Source organism: Myotis yumanensis, unplaced genomic scaffold, assembly GCF_028538775.1.
Source record: "Myotis yumanensis isolate MYYU_CA2020_CCGP unplaced genomic scaffold, mMyoYum1.0.hap1 SCAF_1, whole genome shotgun sequence".
In the NCBI taxonomy this organism is placed as follows: Eukaryota; Metazoa; Chordata; class Mammalia; order Chiroptera; family Vespertilionidae; genus Myotis; species Myotis yumanensis.
This window is the reverse complement of record NW_027223752.1, coordinates 70,576,279-70,601,012: the sequence shown is the minus strand read 5'-3', so window position 1 is coordinate 70,601,012 and position 24,734 is coordinate 70,576,279. Positions and strand designations below refer to the sequence as shown.

Here is a 24,734-nt window from a genome sequence, read left to right as displayed (position 1 = left end):
TTTAGGACAATTCCAGTCATTCACATTAAATACAGAAATGTGTGTTTTATTATGGAAATGCAAGTACCAAACACCTCCATTTCTCCCCCAGCTCTTCCCCTAGGAAACCTGCTCTCCCTCCTCTGCCCTCCAAGCTCCTGGGGCTGAAAGTTGGGACGCTGCATTTTCTCTTTGCAACTTTTTGCTCAGCTTTCTGTTTCCACTGGCTGTTGGGGGTTGAGAGAATCTACCACACTCCCTTATCTTCAGATCCAGTGCTTTATACTTTGTTGGCAGTTACTGGGCCTCCAGGTCATAGGCTGCCTAACGTACCTCTTCCCCTCAAATCCTGTTCGCATCCCTCTGTCAGGCCCCACCTTTTGCTAGGTCAGAGCTGGGTCTCGGCTTCACCCACATTTCTCCGGTGTGTGCCTTCCCTCTTTGCTGTCGTTATGATTACAGCCCCATATGCCGCTGTGCTTTGCCTGATTGGTCTAACCTGGTTCTTGGCCCTGTTCTTCCCCACAACCTGGGTCAACTAGGCCCCTCCGCCAACACCTGGACCTGAGGAAACCTTCTCCCAACAGACAGCAGCCTCTTTGTATTCCAAGCAAGTGACTTTATTCTCTATAGTTCTCATACCTGGAAAGCCCTTGCATTAGACTCTTTTTAAGGACAGAGTTTATGTAAGTTTCCCAAGCTGCAATTCCACATGAACCATATCTCACCAAGTCTAGAAGGTTTGGGTACTGGTACTTTCCTGATCTTATCAGGTGTCCAAAGAAAGTCATGACCGCCACCCAGCTGAATGCAACTGAAGGGAGCTTTAAATGTAAGATGCATCACAACTTCAGAGATACTAAAATGTGAGGGGGGTGCTTTAGAATAGAAAAATAAGCCCAGTCAGTGTGGCTCAGTGGGTGAGCATCAACCTATGAACCTGGAGGTCACGGTTCGATTTCTGGTCAGGGCACAGGCGCAGGTTGGGGGCTCAATCCCCTGTGTGGGGTGTACAGGAGGCAGCTGATCCATGATTCTCTCTCATCATTGAGGTTTCTTTCTTTTTTTAAATATATTTTATTGATTTTTTTACAGAGAGGAAGGGAGAGAGATAGAGAGTCAGAAACATCGATGAGAGAGAAACATCGATCAGCCGCCTCCTGCACATCCCCCACCGGGGATGTGCCCGCAACCCAGGTACATGCCCCTGACCGGAATCGAACCTGGGACCCTTCAGTCCGCAGGCCAACTCTCTATCACCTGAGCCAAATGGGTTTCGGCATCATTGATGTTTCTATCTCTCTCTCTCCCTCACCCTTCCTCTCTGAAATCAATAAAAATATACTTTAAAAAAAAGAAAAAAAACAAATAAGACCCCTTTGTTATTTAACGCAGTCCTACTCCTCTTCCCAAACCAATTCTTTCACCCCCACTGCCTATCGTGGACTCAACCACCTGCTGGGTTTTGTGCTGTCTGTCTGACTTGGTCTCCTGCCCCTTTCTGAGTCGTCATGCAGGCAGAACCAACTCCTCCCTTGTCCCAAGACTCTTACACTAGTGGGGGGAGGGGGGAACCATCACATTCTTCAGATGAGGTCTTGTCACTACTGCAAGATTATCTCTGATTTTTTTGCACCTGTTTAGCCAAATGTGCTTAACAAATGTGAACCCTTAGCATGGCAGACTCTTCCATTTCTCTCTTCAAGAGGGAAACTCATAAGGAAAAGTTAGGAAGATACTTGAGATTACAGAAAAAGTAATTTCTCTCTGGGGGTGGACATGATTGTTTTCTATGGAGAAAAAAAATTAATTGCTGTTTACTTATAAAAGGAGGAGAACCAGAAACCAAAGAGGGATGGGGGCACAAGGCAGGAGGCCACGCACCCCAGTGTCATCCCTCCCTTGACCTCAAAAGTCTTTACTGAGAAGAGAATCGAAGATGGCGGCATAGGTAAACACCGGAGACTGCCGCCGTGGACAACCACTTCAAAAATACAACTAAAAGTCGGAGCGGACATCAACCAGAACCACGGGAAGGCTGGCTGAGGAGAGTCTCTTCAACTAGAAGCAAAAACAACAGCATTCCGACTCTCAGCGGAGGCGCAGTGTGGAAAATTTAAAGGTACGGCGGTGCGGTGGTGAGGGTGCGCGTGCAAAGCGGGCTGGCGGCTGAGGGCACGATTGTCGTTTTCAATCAGGAGTGAGTCTCAGACTCTGGGCTACAGATCCGGGCGAGTCTCTAGGGACCCAGACTCAAACGGGAGAAGTGGGACTGTCTGGCTACGGCCCCTCCGAGGTTTGCAGCGATTGCTGGGACAGAGAGGCAGAGCCCCTGGGGACGGACTGAGAGCGGCCATAGCTGCTCCCTCCCCCCCCCCCCCCCGCCCTGTTGAGCCCACCCCGCCCAAACCCTGCGCACAGCCATTTGCCGATCGCCTCAGGCAAGGGCTGGACTAGCGCCTCCCCTGAGGACTGAAGTTTTCCCACAGCTGATTTCCACCGCCAGTCGGCCTGGTGGTCAAATCCCTCTAGTGTTAACTACAACAGTTAAGGCTTGGCTAGAACAAGACTGCGCACAGAGACCACAAGGGGGTGCACCAAGAAAGCATAAAAGATGCGGAGACAAAAAAACATGACAGAAATGGAGGATATGGAGCTAAGAATCGCAATTTTGAGGGCTTGCCATAAATTTGTGCAGAGCCTCACGAAAACTAATGAGACCCTCAATGCTACGATAAAGAAATTAGAAAGTAAGCATACACGGACTGAAATAAAGAATATTATACCCAATAGCAGACCAGAGGAGCACAAGAATCAAACCAAAGATTCGACAAAAAACACCCAATTGGAAAAGCAAAATGAAAAAAGAATCCGAAAGTGTGAAGATAGTGTAAGGAGCATCTGGGACAGCTTTAAGCGGTCTAATATCAGAGTCATTGGAGTGCCAGAAGATGAGAGACAGCAAGATATTGAAAACCTATTTCAAGAAATAATGGCAGAAAACTTCCCCCACCTGGAGAAAGAAATGGACTTACAGGTTCAAGAAGTGCAGAGAACCCCAAACAAAAGGAATCCAAAGAGGACCACACCAAGACACATCATCATTAAAATGCCAAGAGCAAAAGACAAAGAGAAAATCTTAAAAGCAGCAAGAGAAAGAGGCTCAATTACCTACAAGGGAATACCCATACGACTGTCAGCTGATTTCTCAACAGAAACTTTGCAGGCCAGAAGGGAATGGCAAGAAATATTCAAAGTGCTGAATACCAAGAACCTACAACCAAGATTACTTTATCCAGCAAAGCTATCATTCAGAATTGAAGGTCAGATAAAGAGCTTCACAGATAAGGAAAAACTAAAGGAGTTCATCACCGCCAAACCAGTATTATATGAAATGCTGAAAGGTATCCTTTAAGAGGAGGAAGAAGAAGAAAAAGGTAAAGATACAAATTATGAACAACAAATATGCATCTATCAACAAATGAATCTAAGAATCAAGTGAATAAATAACCTGATGTACAGAATGAACTGGTGATTATAATAGAATCAGGGACATAGAAAGGGAATAGACTGACTATTCTTGGGGGAAAAAGGGGTGTGGGAGATGCGGGAAGTGACTGGACAAAAATCATGCACCTATGGATGAACTCAGTGGGTGGGGAGTGAGGGTGGAGGGTGGGGTGGGAGCTGGAAGGAGGGGAGTTATGGGGGGAAAAAAGAGGAACAAATGTAATAATCTGAACAATAAAGATTTTAAAAAAATTAAAAAAAAAAAAGTCTTTACTGATGATGAACTTGTGAAATGCCTGAGGCAAGTAACTGTGGGGTAAAGGGCGGAAGTTAGTACCTTGATTTTTACAGGCAGGACTGAGCCAACACACCCGGAAGTCAGAGTGTGGAAAGCACGGGGGTGGAGAGAAAGAAGGAAGCATAAAGAAGCAAACTGCCAGGAACCCACTGAACCCTGGTGGGGTGAGGAGGCCCTGCCCTCTCAGAGGCCATGAAGTGGGGGTGCAACATCTCCAAGGAGCTGGGAGGCCCCGGCTAACACCGGGGAAGCATTCTGCTGAAGAGAAGCTGACGCTTGCTTTACCATTTTCATCCAGCCTTCAACTTTAAGTAATCACCATCGGAACTATTAGAAGTTTATTACATTTTCCCAGAACACAGGGATATAGGTTTAAAACTGCTATTAAAAACTCTTATACATCATAAGATTGAAAATGTTTGGGAACTGTTCTTTCAGCTATTTCAGATAAGCGGTGCCCCATCTCCTTCAATAACCATTAGTTAGTATCTCTCACAGTCTGAAAAGGCATCCTTATTTCTAGCCAGAACTCTCCCAGCCACAATTTTAGCACATTATCTCTAGCTCAGAACCAGAAGACAGTGAAATAGAGTTGGCTGATTTCCTCTATATGATAATTCTCCCTACTCGTGAATAACGTCATCCTTCCTTTACTTGCTTCTCAGCTCGAATACTCATAGACTCCTCTAACTTTACTCCCTAGGTATGATTTTTTCCCAGCGCTGGGGAGGTCCGTGCTATGATCCATATTTAGTCGATCCTCATTATTCATGGATACTTGTGAACTCACTACTCACTAAAATGTCCTCAAAACCCCACAGTCAGTACCCGTGGTCATTTGTGGACGTGTGTAGGGCAGTGAAAAGTTTGAATCACCCTCAGAGCAGGTTCCCAACTGAAGTCAAACAAAGCGACGCTCTGCCTTCTTATCTCAGTCCTTCTCAGTCTATTTAGTGTCACATTTTTCATATGCATGTGCTTCTTGTTGGTGATTTCTCTGTTTAAAATGTCCCCCAAGCCTAGTGCTGAAATGCTGTCTAGTGTTCCTGAGTTCAAGGAGGATACGATGTGCCCAAGAGAGAACATGTGGGTGTTAGATAAGCTTCATGCAGGCATTAATATGGTGCTGTTGCTGTGAGGTCAATGTTAATGAATCAATACTATATGGTGGATCAGGCATCTTTAAACAAAAACACACATAAAATAAGGCTGTGTAATTATCCGTTGATGAAAATGTGTGATCAGAGAGACTCCCAGGAACCTAGTCCTGTGTTTCCTCCAGGAGCAACAGCTCAGTATTCACTAAGTCAGTGTTCACAGCAACTATAGAACGTAGCTACTATGAGCAAAGAGAATCGCCTGTATTTCCTATGTGCTCTGTGTTCTTAAATATCCCAACTCGAAACAATACTCCAGAGTGTGAACAGTATGAAACACGGCAACACATTTTAATCCATTCCAGTCATTATTCTTTTTGATGTTCAAATTGACCAGTCTTTGAAGAGTGGGAACACCCCGCCCCAGCCCATAAGTGACCTGTGTCATTGACATGACCCCATTCATCTTGAATAGCGTCTTTGTTTTCTGGCCACAACACGGAGGCCCAGGCTCATTTTGTTTAGTTCTTGCCCCAGACCTGGAATGAATCATTTCTTTAAGGAGCCAGGTTCCTTTTAGCCTGAAATGGAGTTAAAGAAAAGGGGTGAAACGTAGAGGATAGCTGACCCCCAACTTCCTAGGACCCAGTGCTTGGCCGTTACATCAGCGCTCTTAAGTTGGAAACCTCCTGCAACCCGTGCTGACGCAAAGGTCTCCTGCTCTAAGGGCATCTTCCCTGTGCCGCATGGACTCTATAATTAACACTCCACCCTGTGCATCTTCCCAGCTAAGAGTTCGCTTGACCTGTTACTCAATTCTGAAAGAAGAAATCTAGGTTAAAATAAGTTACCCCATGTCAGTGTGAGATGAGAGGAAGGGAACAGAAGTACAGAAAACCCAGGCTGTGCGCAGTGAGCCCTCTGTCCTTAGGGCACAGGACATAGTAGCTTCTTCTCTCAGGGACATTATTTATCTTTCCAGTGACTTCGGCTTGGCAGGAGGTCTGCTTGTAATCTGTTTTAGAGAGTCATCTTCTGTCAGACAGTTTAGAGAGAAGTGGGATACCTAGGCTAGCCGCAAAGAGGAAGAACTGGGGGCTTTGTGCAGAGTGGTTAAGACGGCTGGATTTAGAACCAAACAAACCTGGTCAGAGCCCTGGCTCTGCCACTAGCAAGTCATATTACTCTCTAAGTGTCATAATGAGATAATGATATTTTATCTTGTGGCTGTTCTGAGCCAGCATCCATAAAGTCCTAGTAGGTGCTCAAGGTAAGGCAGCAATTACTATTAGCATAGGCAGCAAAGGACGCAAGTATAACAATGGTGAAGTGCACAGGCTTTGAAGGTCAGACAAACTTGATTCAAATCCCAACTCCACCTCTTAACAATGTAACCTCAGGCAAGTTACTGACCATGCCTGGGCCTCGGTTTCCTCATCTGTGAAAAGAAAATAAAAGTGTCTTCCTCATAGAGCTGTTTAAGAATTGAATGAGATGTTTGTATATGACATGCTTAGCACAATGAGTCAGTAAATAGTGATGATGGTAATTGAAAGGCAAAATGAGGTGCCCAATTGAGAGCCAGCCCTCCCTCTTTCTACTCAGCAAAGAATCCTGACAGCCAGGATCCTGGGGGTGGAGGGGAGCAGGCGTAAGTGTTGGTGAAAGGGACAATTCTATAAATAACTTTTAGGACTGCCTTTCATTACATCCCAAAGACAGCAGCTCCTCCTCAGGTCATGACGGGGACAGAGCTCTAGACATCATGGTGAACATACTGAAATAACAGCAGTGCGATGGGACAGGCAGGAACAGAAAGAGGCAAGAAATGTATGAAAAGATGCATTTCCTTGATTATAAATAAGTCAGAGCCTCTTTTTATACACTTATGTATTTCCTGACCATTTGTTATCGTGCTGTCCACGTTCTTTAGCTCATTTTTCTATTGAGTTGTTTGTCTTTTTCAACTTAAATTGTACGTATTCTTTAGATATCCTGATACTAATCACTTATTGGTCAGATGTACTATATATATATCTTCTCCCACTTTGTGAATTGCCTTTTCACTCTCTTAAAGGTATTTTTAATTTTAAAAAATGCTTAATTAGAAGTTCTAAATTAATTCCTAATTTATTATTTTTTCCTTTATAGTTAGTGCTTTATGTGTTCTCTTAAAGTTTTTCTTAAACTGAAGTCATTCTTCTTTATTATCATTTAGAAACTTTATTTTTCTGCTTTTATATTTGGGTCTATAATCCATCTGGAAATGAGTTATGCATGTAATATAAAAATATGGATCACATTTTGTTGTTTTCCTTATGGATTTTCAAAGGTGCCGGCACAATTTATTTAAAAGACAACCCTTGCTCCACTGTTTTGCAATGCCACTTTTAAATAAATCAAGTTCTATCAATGTGTGGTTCTGTTTCCGCACTCTATTGTGGGTTTTTTGCATTTATTTGTCTATTTTTGTGCCAACGCCACATCTCGTGCCAATAAATCTTGACATCCAGTAGAGCAAGTCCTCCCAACTTGTTTTTCTTCCTCAGTATAGTTTAGCTATACCTGACTCTTTGCCTTTCCCTTTAGATTTTAGAAACAGACTGTTGAGTTTCACAAAAACTAGTGTGGGGATTTTCACTGAGATGACATTGAATCAATGTAGAAGAATGCACATCTCGACAATATTGAATCTTCCTATTCATGAAGAAGGGATGTCCCTCCATTTAAATAGGTCTCCATTAGTGTATCTTTCAATCAAGTTTTTGTTTTTGTTTTGTTTTTTACTGTAAAGGTCTTGAATATCTTTGTCAGATTTATTCCTAAGCATCTTTTGTTGTTTTTATTTTTATAAATGGCATCTTCCTTAAAATTGTACTAGATTTCTCAAGCATAAATATTCACTTGACTCTTCTCTTATAAATTCTTAATAATTCTAATAATTTGATTGCAGATCCCAAGTTATTGGGCTATAGCCTCTATGCTTCTGTAGTTAGGTGAGTTGCCCAGTACATTATGCACAACTGTATTCACCAGCCTAATGCTTGTGTTATTGTGCTAGTTAAACCCTCCAGAATAACATTAATAACAAAGGAACTGACAGGAATCTTCATCTGGTTCCCACATTTAAAGGGGATATTCTTGCCCTAACCGGTTTGGCTCAGTGGATAGAGTGTCAGCCTGCGGACTGAAGGGTCCCAGGTTTGATTCTGGTCAAGGGCATGTACCTTGGTTGCCAGCACATCCCCAGTAGGGGGTGTGCCGGAGGCAGCTGATCGATGTTTCTCTCTCATGGATGTTTCTAACTCTCTATCCCTCTCCCTTCCTCTCTGTAAAAAAAATCAATGGAATATATTTATAAATAAATAAATAGAATAGAATAGAATAGAATAGAATAGAATAGAATAGAATATTCTTAATGCTTCATTGTTGAGTATATTTACTGTAGATTCATTTGTAGGTATAACTTATCATTAAGAAGTTCCCCTCTATTCCTGCTTTGCTAAGAATTTTTTTTAAATCATAAATGGAAAAGAAATAAAATAAGGATTGTTGAACTTTTTCAAATACTTTTTCGGCATTACTTGAGAAAATCCTGTGGTTTTCCTCCTTTAAACAATTACATTAATAGAGTTTTCCAATGTTAACCCCCTTGCATTCTTAGAATAAACCAAACTTAGAATGTACAGTGAGGCCTTGACTTACAAGTTTAATTCGGTCCAAGACCGAGCTCGTTAATGAGCTCATTAACTCAAATTACTCTGTCAACTCAATGCAAAAAATCGGCCGAGAGACAGCTGGTATCTCAAAAAAACTCGTTAGTCGGGATACTTGTAAGTCAAGGCCCCACTGTATTATTATTTTTTCTTTAATCATCACCTGAGGATATTTTTTTCCATTGATTTTCAGACAGAGTGGAAGGGAGGGAGAAGGGAAGAGGAGAGAGAGAAACAGTGAAGTGAGAGACACATCGGTTGGTTGCCCTCCACCCATGCCCCGACTGGGCTGAGGATCGAACCTGCAACTCGGGCACATGCTCTTGACCAGAAATCTAACCTCAGGTTCTTCAGTCCATAGGCCAATGCTCCAACCACTGAGCAAAATGGGCCAAGGCAGAATGTATATCTTTTTACACATCACTAAATTTTGTTTTGAAAATTTTTTATTTAAGCTTTTGCATATATAGTTAATGAGACTGGCCTTTTATTTCTCTTTCTTGTGCTGTCCTATTATGTTATCAAGGTTACACTAGCCTCATAAAATAAGTGGGGAATGTTCTTTTATTCTGTGAAATAGATTGTGGGAAGATGAAAACTATATGTTCCTTAAATATTTGGTAGAATTTTGCCAGTATTTTCTTAAGGGAATATTTTTATTTATTGATGCAACCTCTTCAAAAACCATGGGGTCATTTGAAATTGTTTTTCTTTTTGATACAGTAGTAATATTTATTTTTCTGGGAATTTGTAGTGACCCTTTTTAACTCTAAGAAAATTTTGTGGTTTTTATGTTTGTTTTTGTGTTTTCTCTCTCTCTCTCTCTCAAGTCAATGTTGTTAGACATTAATGTAGGTATTCAAGCTTTGGGGGCAAGTTTTTGCTTTATATATATGTAATTTTTTCTTCTTTTACTTCCAACATTTCTATGTCCTGATGTCTTTGGTGTATTTATTATAAACTATTTATAACTCTTTTTAAAAATCCAGTCTGAAAACTTTTTGTCTTTTAACTGGAGATTTTAGTCTGTTTGCATTTATTCTGAGCATTAATATATTTTGAATTTATTTCCACCATTTACCATAACCTTTCTGTTTGTATTGCTTTTTTAATGTTCCTTTTTTCCCTCCTTATGCCTGTTTTTAAAAAATTGATTAAAGTGTTTTCTTTCATTTTTTTCCCTTCCTACTAATTTGGAAGTTATTGACTATGTTTTTTCTGTAGTTGCCTAAATTGTTGATATACCTATTATTTTGATAAAACCTGAAATTGGTCAATAGTTTCATTTTCCTCATAAATAATATGAAGACCATATAGCACTTTAATCCCAAGTACTCCTCCTGTAACTAATATGCCATTGTTTTTCAGAATTTTAGCTCTACATTTTTCAACCTCAAAAATTAGAAAATAATATGTTTAACAGTCAATATTTGCTTAGATTTACACATGTTTACCACTTTCCTTGCTTACTGTTCCATCTTGAGTCTTTGACTTTTCCTTCCAGAATAATTTTACTTTTTCTTAAAGTACTTTAGTGAGTGTCTACTTATAATAAGCATTTCAATTTTTATTTGTGTGCAATTTGCTTTCACTCTTGAAATACTTTTCCTGAGTAATCAATTCTAGGTTGATTCTCAGTACTGTCTCCTACCTTACACTGTAATTCCTAGTAGCTGTGTTCCTGCAACAGGCCATATGCCTTTTCTCTCAGACTGCTTTTAAGAACTTCTCTCTGTCTGTGGTATTCTGCAATATCACTTTGTTATGTCTAAACATATATTGCTTTATATCTTTCCTGCTTAGGATTCATTAGGATTCTTGATTCTAAGGATTGAACTCATTGATCAATTGTAGAAAATCTCTTAGAATATTAATTCTCCCCATATTTTGTATTATCTTCTTCTAGAACTCCAAGTAGATATATGCAGAACTTACCTGGCTTTATCTCACATTTATCTTAACCTCTTTTTCTTCTTTTTTCTATTTTAAAAAAAAAAATCCCATCTCCTTGATTCTCTATGTGGCATGTTAAGTGACTTCTCCTGATCTAGCTTCCAGTTCACTAATTCTCACTTCAACATCACCTAATCCAATTATTAAATTTCAATTTCTGAAACTTAATTGAATTCTGCTTCAAAAATAAAAGCAGTTAGCCCTAGCTGGTTTGGCTCAGTGGATAGAGTGTTGGCCTATGGACTGTTGGCCTACGGACTGATTTGATGCCTGGGTTACGGCTCAATCCCCAGTAGGGGGTGTGCTGGAGGCAGCTGATCAATGCTTCTCTCTCAATATTGATGTTTATATCCTCTCTCTCCCTTCCTCTCTGAAACCAATAAAAAATATTTTTTTAACAGCGGGTGAGGGTGAGGGCAGGATTGGAGGGATGAGGGGACATTGGGGGAATAAGGTAATATCTTAATCAATAAAGGGAAAAAATGTAATATATATATATATATATATATATATATATATATATATATATATTTACAAAGGAATAAGTAAAAGGAAATATTTATACAGAAAGGAAATATAACACAGGATACCACCTAGCTAAGAAGTAAATAATATTTTCCTAATAATACTAAAGAAAACACTGAATTTTAATTTTACCAAAATGTATGATATAACTATTTGGGGAAGATTGTGGACACAGTATAATGTGAGAAGCCTAAATCTCACTCACCAAATAGGAATTCTATTGATACTTCCTAAAAATAATAAATTAAAAAGTAATATTTTAAGCATAGTATTTAGAAATATAGCAGTAAATACCAGAAGAATGAGTTAAAAAATTTAAAAGTGACTGTCTCTAAGGAGAGAGATTTGCAGGTGGTGAGGATTTGCAGGGCAGGAGACTGCTATTTTTCTATGTACTTTTGTATTTTGTATTTTTTAAAACCTTGTTCATGTATAAACCAAACAAAAATAACTGATTTTCTTAAAATAACTGATCTCGCCCAGCCAGTGTGGCTCAGTGGTTGAACATCAACCTATGAACAAGAAGGTCACAGTTCAATTCCTGGTCAGGGCACATGCCCGGTTGCAGGCTTGATCCCCAGTGTGGGGCGTGCAGGACAGATGATTTAAGGATTCTCTCTCATCATTGATGTTTCTCTCTCTCTCTTTCCCTTTCTCTCTGAAGTCAATAAAAATATATTAAAAAGAAAAGAACTGACTTCAAAAGTTATTTTGCCTTGGCCTGGTAGCTCAGTTGGTTAGAGCATCGTCCCCATATGCCACGGTTGTGAGTTTGATCCCTGGTCATGGCACATACAAGAATCAACCAATGAATGCAAAAATAAGTGGAACAACAAATTGATCTCTCTCTCTCTCTCTCTCTCTCTCTCTCTCTCTTCCTTCCTCTCTCTCAAACCAACAAATAAAAATTTAAAAATAAGAAATTTTAAAAAACTATTTTGAGCTTTTATAGTACCCTGTAATGCTAAAGTCATGGTTTCAGACTCTAGTGGACATAAGAATCTCCTGGTATTCTCATTTAAATTGCAAAGTCCCAGACTCTTAGCAAAAGTATTTGAATCCTTGGGTCTGGAATGAGCCCTCGGAATCTGCATTTTAAACTGACATCCCAGGTGATTCCGATGTTGGTAGTCCACAGCCCACACTTTGAGAAGCACAGAATAGACGAAGGCCGACAGGAGTTAATGAGTAAAAGGAGACAGCATCCTCCAAGTGGGCAGGCTGCCAGACCTGAGGTTCCACTTGCATCAGCTCCCGGCTCTCACTCAGCACTGCCCGTTGATGCACGGTGAAACTTTGAAAAGGCTGAGCTTTCTTGTGAGTATAATTCTGACACACATTTATCCTCCTTCCCCACCCATCACATTCTCTGCCTCATAGGTCCTGAATTTGCAACTGTGGATGTCTGTTCACTGCCACTGGAGCCCACTCTAACGGGGACTTTCATCTGAGGTTGAGTCACCTACTTTCTTGGTCCCTCTAGCAGATTAGAGTCCCTGAATGGCCAGTCCAGGTCTTTGGGGGATGGAGCAGGGACATCAGGAGAATGAAGGCTTCATTAACCTCAGACAATGGCTTGGGGCAGATTCCTCCTATGCATTCAGCAGCCTGTTTAGGATTAGTGTATACAGCATGTTTTAAAGGCCTCATGCTATATCCCATTGACCACCAGTGTCAAAGGCGGGAATGCCTTTTGCTGAGGCAGGGTAAGCCTCTCTGTAACTATATTTTCTCTTTTTTAAAAAAGAATCCCAGCCCTAGCTGGTTTGGCTCAGTGGGCAGAGCATTGGCCTGCAGACTTAAGGGTCCCAGGTTCGATTGCAGTCAAGGGCACGTGCCCTGGTTGCGGGCTTGATCCCCAGTAGGGGGCGTACAGGAGGCAGCCAATCAATAATTCCCTCTCATCATTGATGTTTCTATCTCTCTCTCCCTCTCCTTTCCTCTCTAAAATCAATAAAAATATATAATAAATAAGTAAATAAGTAATCACAGCAAGGCTGAGGGAGGTACCCTAAAGATCTACAGGCTATTGTGGCCTGTCCTGGGCCTGTCCCTGACTCTCTCTTCCCTTGCTGGCTCTCCGACTGGCCTGGTGTTGCCCCTTGACTGTGGGTTCAGGGGCCTCCAGCCCAAGCTGCTGACTCTGACCACACCCTCACTCTGGGCTACGTTCATTTGCATCGAGCTGCTGAGGGTGGAAGGCTAAATAGGCTCCGACCCATTCATGAGAGGATTAGGCCTGGACTGAGGGTGAAGTGAAGGCCCAGCTCTACTCCCTGAGCCGTCACCATGCCTTACCTGCTGCCAGGATTCTTCTGTGAGCGTGTGATCCGGGAGAGGGGCAGGAGAGACGGAGAGGGCACTGTCACACAGCCCCTCAGGTTCGAGGGGCAGGATTTTGTCATTCTCAAACAATGCTATCTGGCTCAGAAGTGCCTCTTTGAAGACCATGTGTTCCCAGCTGGTGTTCAGGCCCTGGGTTCCTATGAGCTGAGCCAGAAAACCAAGATGAAGGCCATCACGTGGAAAAGACCAAAGGTAGGGATGAGAGCTTTGATGCTTCAACAGACAGCTCCCGGGCAGGAGGTCAAGTGGTCCAGAGCCTGAGGCCATGGATCCTCACTCTGAGCAGGTGGCTTTATCAAGGTTCTCCTGCCCAGGTGCCCTCAGAATGGCTTCCTGCTTCCTCCTGAAATGGATGTCATGTTCTGTTCCTGAGTTAGAGGTGATTATAATATTTCATAGGTCCCTGAGACTGTCAATACCTTTAAGAGAGCTAATGCACTGACTTAAATTTATAGTAAATATAATTGATTATCATGTCTCTTCTTAAGAGCGGGTATTCTGGGGATGGGAGCGTGGGATTAAGAATACTAAGGCTCACCATTTCAAGGAGAGATCTGTGCAAGATGGTGAACAGTTAGGAAACAGGAGGCTGCAGGGGGCTGGAGCCTTGCCTTTCGAACCTCTCAGGTAAGGCTGGGTGATGAGTGACGGGCCACTTCTGTTTAAACAGAAGGTTCACGCTGACCAGTCAGACTCCTCATAGGGTGAAGCCATGAGCTCAAGGACCCTTTACTGTGCAGCCAAGGGGCCCATTTGTTTCCACCGAATAGATAAACGTACTTGGGGACATGCGGGACCAGAGCCTCTCCCTGCAGGGAGGCTCTGGTAATCCCAAAAGGTTCACTGCATGCAGAGCAGGCAAGGAACCATTGAGGTCAGTGGTCTGCAAGGCAGGGGGGTGCACCCCAGTGGGTCTGCAAGCTGGTCCATTGGAGTGCATGAGACACATTTGAACTAGTTGTTTTTCAAATAAATTTTCCATTTAAGGACAGTTATTTTACTCTGGGACATTTGCTACAATTAATTAACCAAAATTGTTACATTGCTACCTGAAATAAGTCCATACTTTATTCAGATTTCCTTAGTTTTTACTTAATATCCTTTTTCCGTCCCGTAATTCCACCGAGGGTATGACATGGCATTTAATAGTGATGTCTCCTTGGCCTCCACTGGCTGGGACAGTTCCTCAGACCTCCCTCGTTTCTGATGGCCTTGCCAGTTTTGAGTGCTGGTCGGGTATTTTGTATAATATCCCTCAACTGGTATTTTCCTGCTGGTTTTCTCCTGATTCAGCTGGGCTGGAGGGTTTTGGGAGGAAGACCACAGAGGGAAAGTGCCATTTTCATTACATCGTATAGACTGTCGACATGTCAACATTGTTGACCTTGACAACTGGCTGAGGTAGTGTCAACAGGTTTCTCTCTTGTGAAGTTACTTTTTTCCCTCTTCCATACTGCATTCTTCGGAAGAATGTCATTAAACATAAGTCCATCCTAAAGGAGTGGGAGCTATGTTCTGCCTCCTTTTATTCACATAAAGTATTGAGAATTCTGCATGGGAACTTTTTCTATTCTCTCCATTTATTTATGTATTTAATCACTTATTTATTTCAGTGTGGACTCGTGGATAGTTATTTTGTATTGTGTATTGTGATCAAATATTGCTTTATTTTCTTGCTCTCATTATTAGCCATTAGAAGTTCTTTCAGTTGACTCCTATCCCTTTGACATATCCTTATTGCTGTGAGGGTTATTTTCTGTTTCTTTATTGATTAAGGTAATACATATGTGTCCTTATCCCTTCATTGTCTCCCCCCCCCCCACTTCCCACTCATGCCCTCACCCCCCTGTTGTCTGTGTCCATTGGTTATGCTTATATGCATGTATATAAGTCCTTTGGTTGATCTCTCCCCCTTACCCCCACTTCCCCTACCTTTCCTCTGAGGTTTGACTATCTGATTGATGCTTCTCTGTCTCTGGATCTGTTTTTGTTCATCAGTTTATGTTGTTCATTATATTCCACAGATGAGTGAGATCATGTGATATTTATCTTTCTCTGACTGGCTTATTTTGCTTAGCATAATGCTCTCCAGTTCCATCCATGCTGTTGCAAATGGTGAGAACTCCTTCTTTTTTACAGCAGCATAGTATTCCATTGTGTAGATGTACCACAGTTTTTTAATCCACTCATCTACTGATGGGCACTTAGGCTGTTTCCAAATCTTAGCTATGGTGAATTGTGCTGCTATGAACATAGGGGTGCATATATCCTTTCTGATTGGTGTTTCTGGTTTCTTGGGATATATTCCTAGAAGTGGGATCACTGGGTCAAATGGGAGTTCCATTTTTAGTTTTTTGAGGAAACTCCATACTGTCTTCCATAGTGGCTGCACCAGTCTGCATTCCCACCAGCAATGCACGAGGATTCCTTTTTCTCCACATCCTCGCCAACACTTACCGTTTGTTGATTTGTTGATGGTAGCCATTCTGACAGGTGTGAGATGGTGCTGCATTGTTGTTTTGATTTGCATCTCTCAGATGATTAGTGACTTTGAGCATGTTTTCATATGTCTGTGAGGGTTATTTTTTCTTTGAGTGCTTTCTTACTTTCTGATGCTATAAGATGCTCCAGTCTCATTTTATGTATTTCCTGCCACACCCCTAGAATCAACCATTTCCCCATGGAGCCCTGGTACCTTTTACTGGAAAAGTATTAGAAACCAAGAGCAGAGTGCTAGGTGTGCTCATCATTTCTGGGGTGTCATTGCCATCGTCTCTCTCAGCTGATAGACAAAGGAATTCCTTGAAACTTCTTCTCTGACCAATGTGTTATTTAGATGTGCTGTTTGCTTTGTAAACATCCTGAGGTTTCCAGTTTTCTTATTAATTTCTAGTTTCATTCTGCTGTGGTCTGAAAATATACTTAGTATGAGATCTATTCTTTTAAATTTGTTGAAGGGTGTTTTATGGCCCAAAATGTGGTCTGTTCTTCCATGGGATATTGAGAAGAAAGTGTATTCTGCTATTATTGAATGGGGTATTCTTCAAATGTCAATTAGATTAAATTGATTGATAGTGCTATTCAGGTCAACTATATCCTTAATGATTTTCTGCCTCTTTGATCTATAAGTACTGAAAGAGAGTGTCAAGGTCTCCAAATATAATACTAGATTTATCTACTTTTGCTTTCAGATGTGTCACTTTTTTTTTTAATTAAATCTTTATTGTTCAGATTATTACATTTGTTCCTCTTTTTTCCCCCCATAACTCCCCTCCTTCCAGCTCCCACCCCACCCTCCACCCTCACTCCCCACCCACTGTGTTCATCCATAGGTGCATGATTTTTGTCCAGTCACTTCCCGCATCTCCCACACCCCTTTTCCCCCCAAGAATAGTCAGTCTATTCCCTTTCTATGTCCCTGATTCTATTATAATCACCAGTTCATTCTGTACATCAGGTTATTTATTCACTTGATTCTTAGATTCATTTGTTGATAGATGCATGTTTGTTGTTCATAATTTGTATCTTTACCTTTTTCTTCTTCTTCCTCCTCTTAAAGGATACCTTTCAGCATTTCATATAATACTGGTTTGGCGGTGATGAACTCCTTTAGCTTTTCCTTATCTGTGAAGCTCTTTATCTGACCTTCAATTCTGAATGATAGCTTTGCTGGATAAAGTAATCTTGGTTGTAGGTTCTTGGTATTCAGCACTTTGAATATTTCTTGCCATTCCCTTCTGGCCTGCAAAGTTTCTGTTGAGAAATCAGCTGACAGTCGTATGGGTATTCCCTTGTAGGTAATTGAGCCTCTTTCTCTTGCTGCTTTTAAGATTTTCTCTTTGTCTTTTGCTCTTGGCATTTTAATGATGATGTGTCTTGGTGTGGTCCTCTTTGGATTCCTTTTGTTTGGGGTTCTCTGCGCTTCTTGGACCTGTAAGTCCATTTCTTTCTCCAGATGGGGGAAGTTTTCTGCCATTATTTCTTGAAATAGGTTTTCAATATCTTGCTGTCTCTCATCTTCTGGTACTCCAATGACTCTGATATTAGACCGCTTAAAGCTGTCCCAGAGGCTCCTTACACTATCTTCACACTTTCGGATTCTTTTTTCATTTTGCTTTTCCAATTGGGTGTTTTTTGTCGAATCTTTGGTTTGATTCTTGTGCTCCTCTGGTCTGCTATTGGGTATAATATTCTTTATTTCAGTCCGTGTATGCTTACTTTCTAATTTCTTTATCATAGCATCGAGGGTCTCATTAGTTTTCGTGAGGTTCTGCACAAATTTATGGCAAGCCCTCAAAATTGCGATTCTTAGCTCCATATCCTCCATTTCTGTCATGTTTTTTTGTCTCCGCATCTTTTATGCTTTCTTGGTGCACCCCCTTGTGGTCTCTGTGCGCAGTCTTGTTCTAGCCAAGCCTTAATTGTTGTAGTTAACACTAGAGGGGTTTGACCACCAGGCCAACTGGCTATAGGAATCAGCTGTATGGAAAACGTCTGCCTTCTGGGGAGGCGCTAATCCAGCCTTTGCCTGAGGCGATCGGCAAATGGCTGTGCGCAGGGTTTGGGCGGGGCGGGATCAACAGGGCGGGCGGAGGGAGCAGTTATGGCCACGCTCAGTCCCGTTCCCAGAGGCTCTGCTTCTCAGAACCCCGGCAGCCGCTGCAAACTTCGGAGAGAAAGCTGCCCTCAGGTTCCAACTGATGCCGGATAATCCCGCTTCTCCCGTTTGAGTCTGGGTCCCTAGAGACTCGCCCGGATCTGGAGCCCAGAGTCTGAGACTCACTCCCGACAGAAAACGACAACCGCGCCCTCAGCCACCAGCCCGCTTTGCGCGCGCACCTCGGTACCTTTGTATTTTCCACACTGCGCCGCCTCTGAGCCTCGATTTGCTGTTCTCTTTCCTTCTAGTTGTAGAGTCTCTCTTCAGCCAGCCTTCCTGTGGTTCTGGGTGATGTCCGTTCAGTCTTTTAGTTGTATTTTTAAAATGGTTGTTTGCGGCAGCGGTCTCCGGTGTTTACCTACGCCGCCATCTTGGTCTCTCATGTGTCACTTTTTGCCTCATGTCCTTTAACACTCCGTTGGCAGGTGTACCCACCTTTAGAATTGTATGTTTTCTTGGAGAAACATAATGTAGTAATCTCTTTCTCTCTGGTAATGTTTCTTGTTATAAAATTTGCTTTGTCTGAAATTAATACTCCAGCTTTGTTTTGATTAGTGTCAGCATGGTAGATCCCTCTCTAGCTATCCGAATCTTTGTATTTAAAGTAAAATTTTTAGCCCAGCCAGTGTGGCTCAGTGGTTGAGCATCAATCTATGAACCAAGAGGTCATGGGTTTGACTCTGGTCAAGGGCACATGCCCAGGTTGCAGGCTTGATCCCCAGTAGGGGGTGTGCCAGAGGCAGCCGATCAGTGACTCTCTCATCATTGAAGTTTCTATCACTTCCTCTTTAAAATCAATAAAAAAAAGTATCTTTTAAAGTAAAATTTATATATATATATATATATATATATATATATACATATATATATATATATATATATATATATATATATATATATAACATATAGCCGGGCCTTTTTAAATCCACTCTCATGATCTTTATCTTTTAATTGGTGAATTTAAAACATTAATATTTAAGTTATTATCATATAGTTGGATTAGTATCTACCATGTTTGTAACTGTTTTCTATTTATTGCAATTGTTCTTTGTCTCTCCCCTTTCCTGCCTTCTCTGGTTTAATTGAGTATTCTATACGATTCTATTTTATCTCCTCTCTTGCGTATATCAATTATGGTTCTTTTTTACAAATATGTTAATGGTTAGAGTTTCCAATATACCTTTAAAACTAATCTAATTCAACCTTCAAATAACACTACACCATTATACTGTATATGTAGTCTAGTATCTTATAATGGAAAATTTCCCATCCTTCCCTTATAACATTACTATCATTCTTTTACCTTATTCATATGCTATAATTACTCAACACATTGTTACTATTATTACTTTAAGCAAAGTTATCTTTTGATTAAGAATAAGAAAAGATGCCCTGACCGGTTTGGCTCAGTGGATAGAGCCTCGGCCTGCGGACTGAGGGGTCCCAGGTTCGATTCCGGTCAAGGGCATGTACCTTGGTTGCGGGCACATCCCCAGTAGGAGGTGTGCAGGAGGCAGCTGATCGGTGTTTCTCTCTCATCGATGTTTCTAGCTATCCCTCGCCCTTCCTCTCTGTAAAAAATCAATAAAACATATATTTAAAACAAAACAAAACAAAACACACCAAAACACAGAATCTACAAATTATCCCAAAATTTTAAAAGTAAAAAAACAAAGCACAAGACCCAGCCAAACAAAAATTAAAGCACCTTCTGTTGGCCTCTGTTGGGCACACATAACGGCTGGGGCAGAGGTGTCAGGCTGGGCTAACTTAAAGAAGTGCGCCGCCCCCTCCCTCCCCCCCCCACCCCAACAGAAGTGGAGGCTTTTGAGGCACAGGCCAAATTCACTCTCTGCTCTCCTCAGTTCTCAAGTTCTGTGGGCCCTGGGACATTTGCTGACTCTAAATATCTGTTACCATCTTGGGAGAAAGATCCTTATTTTCCCTCCGGCCCTTTTTTCCTGTCATAGAACAAAACAAAACATGTCCCTTTGCCAAAGATGTGGCAGTAAAGACACTGCCCTCTGAGGGGCATCCTTAATAAGACAGTATGTCAGTGTGAGGAGGGAGCCGTGTAGAACGATGGGAAAAGGGGACATGCTTTCGGCTTCTACCACTTCTGGCTGTGTGTCCTTGGGCAAGTTTCTTACCATCTCTGAGCCTTGGTTTCCTTACCTGAAAAAATAAGAATGATGGTATCCAACTCACAGGATGTTTTTGGAGACTTAAATTAGTGGCGTGTGTAATACTCCTGACACACAATGCCAGTAGTACATAATGGACCTCAATAAAGAATAGCTACAGGCCTAGCTGGTTTGGCTCAGTGGATAGAGCATCAACCTGAAGACGAAAGGGCCCTGGGTTCGATTCCGGTCAAGGGCACATGCCTGGGTTGCGGACTCAATCCCCCTGGGACATGCAGGAGGCAGCCAATCAATTATTCTCATCACTGATGTTTCTATCTCTCTCTCCCCTCTCCTTTCCTCTCAGAAATCAATATATATATATTTTAAAAAGCTACTACTGCTGTTATTCTCTCCTTTTTGTTTCACAGGAAATTTGCGAGAATCCCCGATTTATCATTGGTGGAGCCAACAGAACTGACATCTGTCAAGGAGAATTAGGTAGGAAGGTCCCTCAGGTCATACCCAGCCGAACGATCCAGGGGCAGTTAAAAGGTGTGATCCCTTTACAGGAAATAAAGGGACAGTAATCTGTTTTTATTTTTAATGAATTTTGGGGAGCAGGTTTTTATATTATTTTATGTGCTGGTGATTGCTTCATTTAATTTCTGTGCCTCCCACATTTCTTGTTCTTTGCCATGTGTCACAGGAAGTAGACCTCATTCCACGGCCTCCCTTCTAGAGTCACAAGGACAGGCACACATCCCACTCAGCAAGACAAAGCCCTGCTTTGGACTGTTCCCATCTTCCTTAAAAGACAGCTCTGAAACCGTCTGCGTACCAAGCATGGCTCTTGGGAACACAGACTCTATCTATACACACAAAACCCATTAACAAAAAGAGCACTTGGAACTGGAACTCTTGTTTAAATTGCCCCAGAATAACAGCTCCTTATTAAAAGAACCTTTCAGCCCTGGTGGGTAGCTCAGTTGGTTAGAGCGTTGTCCCAATACACCAAGGTTGCAGGTTTGATCTCTGGTCAGGGCACTTACAAGAGCAACCAATGAATGCATAAATAAGTAGAACAACAGATATTTCTCTCTCTCTCTCTCTCTTTCTCTGTCATACACACACACACACACACACACACACACACACACAGTGTTGCCTCTAAATACATATAGTGCTCTGCCAGAAAGGAGGTTCAGGAAGTAAGAAAATGTCCCCTTCTCATTCCATTGCCAGCAATGTCTTAGCGCCCCCTACAGGCTGGTTCCAGAGCGGCTGCCTAATGACTCTACAGCACAAACCCGCTTGACTGGTGCCTCTCAGATGCCCAGTCTCCACTGAGGTCAGAGGGGAAACGGACTCACATTGCAAAGATACGGGGCAGGGCGGAGTTCCTACAGGTGTTCTGAAGAACGGCCTGACTATGACCTACCGCCCTGCTTACACTGAGGCCCAGAAAGGAAATGAGCTAATTTTGCAGTTAGAGGAATTGCCCACAGCTTTCAGGAAAACCACTGGGGAGGGTGTAAGTTGCCCTACTGGTCGCATTGTCAAGGGACTGCTGTGGAACTCCTTCTCTGGTTGACACTGTAAGGTCAGGCCTGGAGGTAGGACAGTCAGCACCACTTGAACTGTGCTCTTCAGAGAAGTGGAGCAGCATGGCCGGGAGGGACGGCCCCCCCTTTGACCTGTGCCCCGTGTTTGCCTGCAGGGGACTGCTGGTTTCTCGCAGCCATTGCTTGCCTGACCCTCCACGAGCACCTGCTTTTCCGAGTCATACCCCATGATCAGAGTTTCATCGAAAACTATGCAGGGATCTTCCACTTCCAGGTAAGGTCCTGGGAGTGGCCAGCGGCAGTTCGCTCGCCACTAGTCTCCTGGCCTTGTCTTTCCCGTGGCTCCAGAAAGGTTTCACCTGCCCTCCCAGCCGTGGCTGTGGGCAGTGGTCCCCTTAAGGCCGCAAGCCTGTGCAGAAGCAGTTGTTTATTTCTGCCCTTCACACTCGCCCTCACACACCTTCCGCTGTGCCCCAGAAAAGCAGAAAGACATCCTGTTTGCTGGACTCTGGGTCTATTTTTGCCTCTCCGGCTGGCTGGCTGCTCTGTCATTACCCACGGCCCTTCTCAAGTAGGCTCCTGAGATATTAGCATGGAGAATCCTTAAAGGAAGCCCCATCGACAACAGTGGCTTCTGTTTACTTGTTTCCATTGAAGGCAGATCTACACCAAGGCTATCACTCACCTCTCCTAGGCTCTGGAAGGAAAGTCTGGTTAATATAGGGACTAGGACTCTGGTTTGGCCCAGAAATAAGTCTGAGTTCCAGCATCAACTCAGCCATTGGACATTTTCTGGATCCAACGTGTCCTGGCATCGAGCCAGGTGCTGGCCCCCAACAGAGTGGGTTCTACATGTGAGGGTCTAGCAGATACCAGGGTTCTGAGGCATCCATCTGTCTCACGCCCTAAAGGCTCCAAACATCTCGATTGGCCTAAATCATTGGTTGACGTATCTGCTGATCCTGTACCTCAGGACTAAAGGCCTCAGAAAAGTCTCTTCAGGTTCAGGGTCAGTGTCCTGCTGCGTCCTGGCACTGGGGGAGGCAGCCAGGACCTGAATTTTGTTTTTTCCCCTGTACCACCCAGCTGCTAGTTTCCCGCTGATACTTAAAGGGTCTGGTGTCTAAAGGGACAAAAATACAAAAACCAAATAGATTTTTGCCCTCTTGTCAATAAGGGGGGTAGGAGAAGATGTCATTAGAAGAAAATTAAACTACATTTGAGTTTCTTCAATTAAAACAGAATTGTTCAAAAAAGAACAACATCCAGAATTGCAAAATTATTGGACAATTCTCCTGCTTCGGTCAAAGTATGTTCTGGGCACATTTTCTTCCATGTTCATTCTCTTCTTCAGCAGCAATTTCTACCTTGTTTGCCATCAAGAAATACATAAATCAACACATCACCTTCATCTAGACCCGTAGCTCTCAACCTGGCTGCATATTAGAATCAGCAGAGGTGCCTAAAGACGCTGGTACCTAGGCCCCACCCCAGACTTACTGGGCTGGAGAATGACAATTCCAAGTCCTCAGATATTCATGGAGCTCCTACTATCCCCAGCCCTGGGCTGGACTCTGTGGAAGAGACGAAGTGGTTGGTAACTGCTTCCTGCCCTCGAGGAGCTCACAGTCCACTTAGAAACAGATGCCAAACCCAGAATAGTATGAACAAGCACCAAGGTGCAGAGCTGAGGAAATGGCCCTGCTCTGGGATCAGAGGAACCCCGGTGCCCCCTCCGGAATGCTGGGTAGGGACACATTTCCCAACGGTAATCTGAGCTCGCTGCTTCTGTGCAGTTCTGGCGCTATGGAGACTGGGTGGACGTGGTTATCGATGACTGCCTGCCAACTTACAACGATCAGCTGGTCTTCACCAAGTCCAACCACCGCAATGAGTTTTGGAGCGCTCTGCTGGAGAAGGCTTATGCGAAGTAAGGCCACGCTTTCAAAGGGGAGGCAAGTCTAGAAGTGGGGAGGTGGGCTGCAACACCCAGCCAGGGTCTCACTCGTGAGAGGAGGCATGCATATCTGTGCACTGTGCCCGTGTGTGTGTGTGTTCAACTGTGACCCAAAGTCAGAGAAGATCGAGTCCAGGCAGAAACAGCTCTAACTAAAAAGATTCTGTTTAAGAACAGAAAGGAAGACATAGGAGAGCTTTAGCTGTAGCTTCCCAGAGTGAGCTCTTTAATTCTGTCTTTGTAGTGGCGTTACAAGTCCTAGATCCAAGCACTATATTTCTGGAGCTCAGATCCCAGGGTCTTGCTTGGCTCCACCTCATGAGCTTGCAATATATTCATAAAGCCATATTGTTGCTCAACTTAGAAGGCCGACCCCAGCTACTGGTGGCTTTAAGGAAGCCCTACCTCAGGGTTCAGGGTTATAATGGAGAGAGAGCTATCGGGGAGTGGGAATAGCTAGTTTCCGGTCCCAGTGCTCTGGCTCCCTGTGGCCCTGGGTGAGTCACCTAGCCTCGGGAGATCAGCTTCTCCTCCGTGAAGAAAGGGAAGCATAGAGCCGATCCACTAGCCTATAGGGTTGTTCGAGAATTGGTGAGAGAACATCACAGGATGAGAGTAAAGTTCTGGTGGCAGTGCTGCCTGGGTTATGTTTCCTGGAACCCTGTGACCCCAGATTGGTCTTCATCCTCTCTCCAAGGCTCCATGGTTCCTATGAAGCTCTGAAAGGTGGGAACACGACAGAGGCCATGGAGGACTTCACAGGAGGGGTCACAGAGTTTTTTGAGATTAAGGATGCTCCCAGAGACATGTACAAGATCATGAAGAAAGCCATCGAGAGAGGCTCCCTCATGGGCTGCTCCATTGATGTAAGTCTGGGGTGTGGGGCGCAGGACAGGAAGCAGCAGCCACATATCGGAAAGCTTTACCCAGTGACTGGCAGCACAGGGTTCTCCTCTGGGACCCGAAAATGTTTAGCTTTAGGAAGCAGGAACTGGCTCTCAACTT

General features: G+C 43.0%; 1 protein-coding gene across 1 annotated transcript in view; it reads left to right on the top strand.

Annotated features, from left to right (window-relative positions):
- The window catches only part of CAPN3 (calpain 3), a 50,349-nt gene that overhangs the window by 5,012 nt on the left and 20,603 nt on the right, over positions 1-24,734 (top strand). Inside the window, exons 2-5 of the mRNA XM_070424493.1 lie at positions 20,639-20,708; positions 21,928-22,046; positions 23,569-23,702; positions 24,427-24,595. Coding sequence (XP_070280594.1) covers positions 20,639-20,708; positions 21,928-22,046; positions 23,569-23,702; positions 24,427-24,595 — 492 coding nt within the window. The remainder of the gene's footprint in view (positions 1-20,638; positions 20,709-21,927; positions 22,047-23,568; positions 23,703-24,426; positions 24,596-24,734) is intronic.